At 38.0% G+C, this 9521-nt stretch overlaps 1 protein-coding gene across 1 annotated transcript; it reads right to left on the bottom strand.

The window, feature by feature from the left end:
- Positions 1-240: 240 nt before the first annotated feature.
- LOC149823164 (GDSL esterase/lipase) lies at positions 241-7720 on the bottom strand. The gene is made up of 3 exons (XM_090019963.1): positions 7372-7720; positions 1435-1899; positions 241-1108 (listed from the first exon to the last, which is right to left on the bottom strand). Exons 1-3 carry the CDS (start codon positions 7519-7521, stop codon positions 428-430), a joined length of 1296 nt encoding a protein of 431 aa, XP_089876089.1. The 5' UTR covers positions 7522-7720; the 3' UTR covers positions 241-427.
- Positions 7721-9521: the final 1801 nt, after the last annotated feature.

Genomic DNA, 9521 nt, shown 5'->3' on the forward strand with positions numbered 1-9521 from the left:
TTCCTGAGAAAAGCTGCCACACTTTTTAAGCTCATTAGGCTTCATGCCGCACTAGAGTGATCGAATATGTGGTTCCGCACGTTCCACCATTTCTCAGTTCATTTCCAATACTGATTGTGAAACACCATGAGCAACAGGATGTTGAGGTCCTGAATTCAAAGAGCAAAATCTCAAGTTCCGCTTGCTCACCAGGGAGTACACCCAGCTTCAGTCTCATGGTAAAAGATGCGCCTACATGGGTTTTGAACTCATGATGTCCTGTTAACTTAATCATGTTTATGAGTTTCCCCTACTAAATGAGAGAGAGAGAGAGAGATTGTTTAGGATGTAAGTGGACACCAGAAAGCACCTTTAGCCCACTGGCACCAGATTGGCTGGAAAATGTAGACAGTAGAAAACATCGCATGCTGAGCTATATTAAATGGCACTAGAAGGACCAATTAGAATGAAATAATAGTGCTGGTTTTCGATCTTTTCCATCAGTGACATAGACAAAGCTTGGTTGCAAGCTGAATCTCTTGCCTATATTGAACTTAAGAAATGCTTCCAGTTGAAATTGCATCCTGGAATTTCCTTGCACGTTTACCCTGTTTAAGTTGGATTGATCATGCATCATCATCTGACCAATGCTTATACTCCACCCTATCTCATCCTCTGGACAGTCAGAAAGAGAAACAGCCCACTGCAACGAGGTTCTCTGAGATTTCTGCATTTCAACCCAACCATTTATTCTCGCACTCTCATCAAGCTTTGACTCTGCCATAAGTGCAATTGACTGCATTGAAACAGCAGGAGGATCTAAATTTCCCGCCAGTGTAGTGAGACCTGCATGGCTTTTCAAGCCTGATAGGCCAAGACTGACCCATCGACTCAATGAATTTGGCCTGCAGAACACAAATGACATGCCAAATTTGTTTCCTTCTGAAAGTTGGCAAAATAATTGACCAAGAGTACTATGATATCCCAAGGATTCTTGATCTACCCCCATTGCAGAAACGAGTTCAGCTAAGGAAGCCGAAACACTCGAGTTTTTCAGCACCACCCCAGCTGCACAAGTGTGATGAAGTCTAAAGATAGGTGGTGCTGAAGCAGAAGAATGCGTGAAACCCTGATGGTAGAAGACAAAAAGATCCAGATCAACCACATGAAAAAGGTGCATCTTCAAAAGGAAGAGTTAAGATAGCTGTCCCACGTATATCAATTTGAAGCAAAGTGATTTACATGATAGTGACACACAAAACAAGTTCATTCATGTAAGGCTGAAATTGTGTCACATACAAATCCAATTTCTTGGTCTTGGAGGGCATGCAGTTGTCCACTATCACAGAGAACCTCTTCATTAAGGGTTCGATGTGAGAGATTAGAAAGCTTTTGCAACAACCAAATATCTAAGGAGAAAAAAAACTAAAATATCTAAAATTTAAAATAGTTTACCTGTATAGGTTTGGAAATAATTCCAATATCTTCGCACCTTGCTCCAAATGGAATTGCAATCAAAGATAACCAATCAGTAATATTTCCCAAATACATCACTTTTCTTAGTGACAGTGGGCTGCCAAAAGCATCCTGATTGATAGTCAGGCTAGACAAAGCTGCAACAAGCTCAGTTATAAGAGCATCTTTCTTTCTTACAATTGTGTCAAAAGTAATCCTTGCTTGAATTCCTGTTCTGACTCCTGCTCTATCCAATATATCGAATGCTTGCTCGAAGTTGTTATTGCTTAAGAGTAGCACCCCACAAACATTAACCTCTCCCTTTATATGTGTATGTGCCGCTTCAAAAGGACTTCCCTTGTCAGACTTATAAAGCATCAGCATTCGTTCCACTTTATCTTGTCTATCCCTAAGTTTCATCAGATCTGAAAATGCCTCTCTTTGCAAACGTTTCAAGACCTCAATCTGAAAAGGCATAGATAACAATAGTATAAAAGGTTTTGTTATGAATTAAATGAATCAGTAGAAACTGCTGCCTTCAATGAATACAAAACTTAATCTACATAGAAGTAAAAAGTTGCAAGCTTTTTAAGCAACTTGTCACGCTAGAAAGGGCTTACTCTATGGGCTAAAAGAATAAATTATTAACCGTTGCACACAAGAGAGAGAGAGAGATTTCATAAATAACAAGAACTAGAGGTGAGTAAATAACCATTTTTACTGAAAAGAAGTTCTCTACTGTTGTTTTTTCCCTCCTTAATTCATGCATAAATCAAGATGCAATGCGAAAATCATAAGTGATTCTTATATTGCTCTCCCACAACCTCCTTGTCATGGTTTAGGCTGCTTCTAACTCGCTCACCAACTGCAAACAAATATTCACAACCATAGCTATTGGAAGTGTCACCTCTTCTCACGCATCCCATGTGCTTTTCATTTTGTAATGAAATTGTCTAAGAAGCATGCCACCCAAATGCTTACCGTTCCTAGCTCATGTTTCACATGGATTTTAGAAATCATTGCTTCTTGCTTCCACTTCTCTCGTAGCTTCCCAATTCTACTCCCCTTTTTTGGCAACCTTGTGCACAACAAACACACTTAAACTTCTTGACATCCATAGAAGTTCAACTAGTGCAATGAGATGGCAACATAAAGTTCTCCTTTTCCAAAAAGAAAAGGGTAGCATCCACTTTTATTAGTGGTCTTTTTCTCCCACTTTCATGAGGCATACTATTGGAGGATCTACATTCAGAATTTCAGATCTAACAATTGAAGATGCAGCAAAGGGACTAGGGCTGGGCCGCCTGCCGATGGGATCGTCATATTACTTGATTCAGATATGGATGCATGGATAGGACATCACAAATTATGTGCTTACAGGTATTCTGCATATGGATAAGCAAAAAAGCATGTGATCTGGTCCTACAAACTAACATGAATAAATGCCAGTACACCTGCCTGATCAACGCCGTTTTATGATGATTAAACTATCCTTGTTTAGAGACATACAAGTAATATACAGTGTCACTTGTGTATGCATGCACATGTGCACATCATACGAATGTTTGCTTGCACATATGCAAAACGTGCACTTTTTCTTTAACGGTTAAAAAGGTAAAGTTAATCAAAAGAAAGTAACTGGGTGACAAGATGCTGCCCCAAATATACAGGAAACAAGATTATAGAAAACAAAGGGAAGAAATAATAGAGGCACTAACTGGGAAAATGCTGTCTCCACAAGAAAATGCACCAAACCAAAGGTGGTCCTTTCAGGCCATTTGATGTGATTTCATGTCCTAATTTCACATTAAGTATGAGAACATTGGTGTTCATCCTCAAAAAAAAATTTGTTTTGTCAAAACATCCCAACAGGTTGTAAGGAACCATTCCAGATGGCCTACCAAGCTCGTGTGTTTGGCCAATAATGAATTTCATGTAATTTGTGGTTTTTCCCGACCCATCAGCCAGCCAAGTTGAGAAGCTTTCTAAAGACAGACCAAGCATGAAAGGAGAATGGTGCTGGAAGTCAAAACATTGAATTTCCAGCAATTCATAATGCTGGAGTTGGCATAGACTTTCTAAGAAAATTTCGTCATCAATTTCACCCAAATAATTCCCATGGGAAATTTATAAAAAGCTGCCCATCAGCTATTTAAAAAAACTGCCCAACTTCAGGTTATTACATTCAGCCACATGCTCTTTTCATTTAAAAGAAAGATGTGTAGGTGGATCAACTCATCAAAATCCCATTTGAAATGGGATCTGCACAGAGAAAATTGCTTGGCATTCATTGGATAGTAGGGCAATCCCAAAATGGCCAGGTCAAAATACAGCTTTCAAATTAAGTTTAGACTTAGATGATGCAGCCAAAGGTAGTGACAATGTCCCACACGAAAAGGAAAAGTTCTTGGTCCTAAACTCATTTAGTTTACCTTGTTTAATAAAACAAAATGACTACAATGCCCATTGCTTTTTCTTCAATAAAAGAGATAGGTTGAGTTGCCTTCATTGAAAAAAGGATAAAAACATCATTTTACATGTCAGGCAGGTCTTTGATATGCACTAAGCGAGGTTGAGTTGTTTTCATTGAAAAAAGGATAAAAACATCATTTTACACCTCAGGCAGGTCTTTAAAATACACTAAACTAAATCAAGCGGATAAATGTAATAACTGAAACATTGGGCAGCTTTTCGTAAATAACTGACAAGTTAAATGACTATTTGTAAATTACCCTAATTCCAAATAGAAGGAAAAAAATGCTTTAATAACAAAAAGATTGGTGGACCAAATTTGAAGTTGACATCTAAATTGATGGCATACATAATGCAATCATTGTCAGGTAGCAATAAATGCAGTTCCACTGATGAGTCTTGGTCCAAAGCTAGGCAACTTGAACTGAGTGTCCTAAATGGGTGAATTAATCCTTGTCTAGAAGACTGCAGTCAAAACTTGCAAATTAGGGCTAGATGAGCTGCATAGATCTGAACTTACTTTGTTAGTTTGATAACTTGGTTTGCATTTAAAACAGATAAACATTTTTTATGTTATTGTATTAAAAAGAGTGTAGAGGCTTCATCTAACCCAGACTACCCAGTCATCCAATCGATTAATCATGAATCTGAATTCCAGATACCTGATGCTGGAGATATTCATATTATTATAGTAGTGGCGTAGTTGTAATTTGTGTTTATTTTAAGTTGTAATCAGTTATTTATTGTGGTATTTACATAATCTGGGAAACTGTTACATCTTGTTGTAATTAAACCCTATTAGGGTTGTTGATTTTGAGTATAAATAGCACACGTGTACTGCCCTTCATGCATGAGATAATTAGTGTCTAAGGAAATTTGTAATTTTGTACTCTTTAAAAATTAAAAGCATGCCATGAAATTAGTGGAATGCACATTAGGAAAGCCTCAGATCATGCTCCATCCAATGGCTGGAGTCCATACACATACAATTATTTGCACATTTCACGTCTCTAAAAGATTTTCACATTAAGTTTTATAGAAAAGTATTAAGAAGAAATTCATTTGACATGTTTCAATGAAGAAGACATGTATGGTAGGCCATCCCATGCATTGATGGTGCAATGAAGATGAATCTTCCCTTCACATAAGAAATGGATAAGAAAGCCCCTCCTCTTCTATTTGGCATAGGATCAAACTTTTGTCCTGCATTCTTCTTAGAGGAAGAAGACAAGAATACATGGTTTACTCTGTTATGTTTTTTTATTTCCTTCCCTTTTTCCGTGTTAGAAACTTAGAAAAGAAAACAATTTGTAGGCTACCGAGAAGAATAGCAGTTCCTTATCTACCACATGTTAGCCGGCCCACCAAATCAAATGATTGTGACTGTGGCACCTTTTAGTTGTATTGTTTTTCAAGCGCCATTTCTCAATGGGAAGCATGGCTCTTTGATCAGTTAGGAGTTCTATTGCTATTTAATTAAAATACAGGTATACATTTGTTTTCATTACAATCATTGAATTTTTCTCAAATAATTTCTGGATTAAGGGAACTTGATGTCCCATTATCCTCAAATTTTAAATATGAAAAATTAGGGATGAGAAAAAACATTATGATACATATTAGAACTTACATACACCAGCAAATTCTAAGAAAAATCAAATGAGGTGGATAATCCCTTAGCACAAAAACTGATGAGTGGGAAAAGACTTCTAGAGAACTTTGGGATATAAAATTAACTAAGCTGACCTTAGAGATTAAAGAGAACAAGAAGTCCTAACAACACAACAAAGTTCTAATTTAATCCTAATTCACAAAGTCCTATCAGATGTGTGCTACACATAAAGATAATCTAGAGTTATAATTCCAATTCAAGTGCCCCTACATGTTAGAAACCCTATAGCCTCAGCTTCCATGGAAAACTGAGACCGATGCAATTGAAGTTTATGAACCATGTCAAGTTGCATCAAACCAACTGACTAGGCATAAAATGCTAGATATCTCAGAAATTCAAGCATCAAACGAAAAAACAGCCTCATATAGATGTCCCCGTTGAATGTGCAACTGCTTTCGCACTATCTTTCCTCCAATAAAATGTTTGATCCATTCAGCATGCATCAGATACCACCAACTTCATCCAGGTCCAAATGGGACACACCTGATGCTGCATGATATTAGTTACAATTATCTGAAACAACCATCCATCTTTAGTTGTCAAAGATCCATCAATAGACTAGAAAAGCATTTATAAGTTTATAACCAACTGAAACTAGTCAAACTTCTAATACAAGAAATTATTGTCGGTGGGATGAATTTTATGCTGGAGATGAAAAGAAACTTTGTAGAAGAGAAACAGGTAGCCAATGTTACACCTATGGCCCCAAACAAAGATGACCTAAGGGACGAAGTTGAATTGCATCTGCCTATTGAATGCTAGAATAATATTCGTCTCAAGATATTTCTAATTTCCAGTAACCGGAAGAACTGCCACACCATGACAACAAAATGGGACATTCATTAACCACATATAAAAGGGTGATAAGTCATCAAAATGTGCAATAAAAGACATAATTATAAGCTGCATTAAATCCTAAGGGGATGTTTTGATTTACCCATTTATACAGAAAACTGGGACAAGCTAGCTTAGTGTGTAACAATCCATAACACAATATCCCAACTTATCCCAGTTCTCTGGATAAGTGGGTGGATCCAAATACCCTCTAAATAACGTCATAAACTAAATAAAAGAAAGTAAAAAAATACCCAAAATCCCTGTTTATCCCAGTAGTCTGGATAAGTAGGTTCATCGGCTTGGCCTCTAAACAATAAGAGACACGCTTTGGTCACAAGTGGGATGAACAATCAAAGTTGAGAAAATCTAAACGCTGTGACTGTTGATCACAAGGTCAGTCCCATGACTAATTTTCACAAGGATCATGGTAGAAGCATTACAATCACAACTAGTGCTTCTCATGTTTCACTAAGATTGAGAAAGTGCTGATATTGTGATTTGCAATCACAGGAAGTTGAGAAAATCCAACAATCACAGGGCATTGCAAAATCTGCCTGCTTCCAACATGCGCATCGTCTAACTAAATGGCAAAGGCCTCACAAGACGCATCAACGACCCATATTGCCCAAATCATATACTCGAGCGTGTTTAATGCGAGGGTACACCTGAATCAGTAAAGCAACTTTTAAGCGACTAGGAACTCACTCAATATAAACCGCGAGAAGTGCAAGCACTCTTGAACACGGAAAACAACACAAACAAACACTGAAATCAAACTTTTACATATAATATCTACAAAACAAGCAAAAAATTCACGACAAAACTTTGATATTTAGAACAAAGAAACACAATAAGCGCATGACTATGACCGTCCCGCCGAATTGGGTATCTCGGAATTAAAAAAGAAAGGGGTGAATTTAATGACTAAAAACATAGTATATTGGAAAAATACTAACTGGGTTGCTCTTCTTTCGGTGGATACCACTGCTTCGAATCACGTTTTGAATGGAATTCCCGCAGGATTTCATCAAGCCCTTGAGCTTCTCAGCGACTGGAAATGCAGGAGCCGCCCACAAGTTTTTCTGGGCAGTCTTCTCTTCCTCCATCACGAATAAAATGAATCAAGTTGCTCAGAAATTGTCGTGCTTTTGGGAGAATTTCTGAGCAGAGGGCATCGGATTGGGTGCGGGAGGACCCGCCATCGACCCCAAAAAACTCAAAGCTCAACCAAGGAAAGTGCGGAAGAGGTTGCCAGGCAAGCACAAAGGCACAAAAGGAACCATCACGAAAGCAGACGTCCCGCTCTTGACACGGACGGAGAGAGATATAAATCCGAGTCTTGAGTTGGGATCGTATCTGAACCGGGTTTAATGTATCGGTTCAAACGGTTCGTACTTCCCGAACCTACCCGAGTCGTGGAACGCTCGTGGTGCACTGCAATTGGCAAGAGGGAAACGGTTCGGATGTGGATCGGGTCTGAAAATGAGTCTTTTGATGTTCAAGCAGAAAAGTGGTTGGGATGTATCTGAAACTAATTCGGTATCGGTGGAAACCATATCATTTCCCGAGTCTTTCCAAGTTGGGTGCCTGGTAAGGGTGCCAATGGGCTTGGTTTACCAGAACCCGCCCGAACCAAACCCTATAGCGTCCGGGTATGGTGATAAATAAGAAGACCCGATTAAGACCTGGGTCCAGACCCAAAGGTCCGATTAATACATGGACCTGGTATAGTTTGTGAAATTTTATACCAGACTCAGACCCGACCTGAGTTCCGATTAAGACCCGTAATTTTTCAATATAAAAATGATAAAAAATATGGTTTTACCAGGTATGGTCCGGGTTTGTTTCATGTAGTTCTTATCAGGTTTGGGTATAGTTTTTCTTGTAATGGACCCGATTAGAACCGGTTCCAAACTCGATACCATACCCGAAAATCTGGTCCAAGTCTGGTTTCACCTGGGTCTGAACCAAACCCGACCCGTTGACACCCCTAGTGCCTGGCATGATTAAAGCGGGTTGGATGTGGGTAGGGTTATGCTTGACCCCACACTGAATCTAAAGTTTGAAGAATGGACCCTTTATTTTCGGTTCATATTTTACTCAAATCTCATGGTGGAGAGTTATGGTCCGAGTCCTTGTGGTACTGGATCCTTTATAAATAAGTAAAACGTATTGATTTTCAATTTATATAGTTCAATAAATATGACTGAAGTGTATAGAAAAATATAGATATATGAACCAGTAAATTCAGGTGCAATATAGAAAAGTGTTTAATTCAGTTTGTCAGTTATCATTATTGCATATTTCTATGTTACTTGATGTTGGTATTTTTTTTTAAACAAGAGATTCTACCTACAATAGTGTGTTGGGAGGAAACACTAAATGCTGAAGGAATTGTAGCAAACAAAATCGAGAGAGAGTGCTCTTCCTTGAGATTGGTGAACATGATCGCATAAAACCATAAAAGCAATCATCTAATAAGTTCACCCGTAAATTCACATGCAATGCAATGTAGAAAAGTGTCATCTCATTTTGAGTTGAGTTATCATTATCGCATATTTCCATGTTAACAGATGTTGGTTAATTTTTTTTTTAACATCCAGGGATTCTATCCATAATAGTGTGTTAAGAAGCACTAAATGCTGAAGAATGTTGTCTCGAGATTAGTGAAACATGACTGCTTTTTTATCATTTCTTTTGTATGCTTGAATACTTGTCTTTGTATCCATGAATGTGTATAATGGATACCACTGACGAATGTATGGTATGAATGATTTGTGGGATGGATGGGAGGATGTATGTGACTTATCCTTACACTGGCGAACACAATTGCACACTTTTTTGAAGAATCATTTTTACACGCTTGTGATCTTGTATGTCCCCTTTTGTCTCTGATTGTCCTTTGACTGATGAGGTTTTAAAATCAACTATTTCAACCTTTTTTGCCTATCGCAAGTTAAGAAATGGTTTGGCATTTAACACTACACTCCTTATGTGGTCTTAACTAGGTTCACAAGATAATTAGTCATAGGGGTTTATAATTGGAAAGGTTGCTATATTTGGTCTTTTAAGATATTAAGACTCTATTTGCCACCAAAAAAAAAAA

This window comes from Nuphar pumila, chromosome 10, assembly GCF_984573655.1.
Source record: "Nuphar pumila chromosome 10, dmNupPumi1.hap1.1, whole genome shotgun sequence".
Lineage (NCBI taxonomy): Eukaryota > Viridiplantae > Streptophyta > Magnoliopsida > Nymphaeales > Nymphaeaceae > Nuphar > Nuphar pumila.

What these genes read in the sequence shown, in the direction of transcription:
- LOC149823164 (XM_090019963.1), bottom strand. Translation starts at nt 7,521, where the DNA reads ATGGAGGAAGAGAAGACTGCCCAGAAAAACTTGTGGGCGGCTCCTGCA. An exon ending in ACCGAAAGAAGAGCAACCCA is followed by an intron (nt 1,900 to 7,371) that starts GTTAGTATTTTT and finishes ATGCCTTTTCAG; the next exon opens with ATTGAGGTCTTGAAACGTTT. An exon ending in TTATTTCCAAACCTATACAG is followed by an intron (nt 1,109 to 1,434) that starts GTAAACTATTTT and finishes TTCTACCATCAG; the next exon opens with GGTTTCACGCATTCTTCTGC.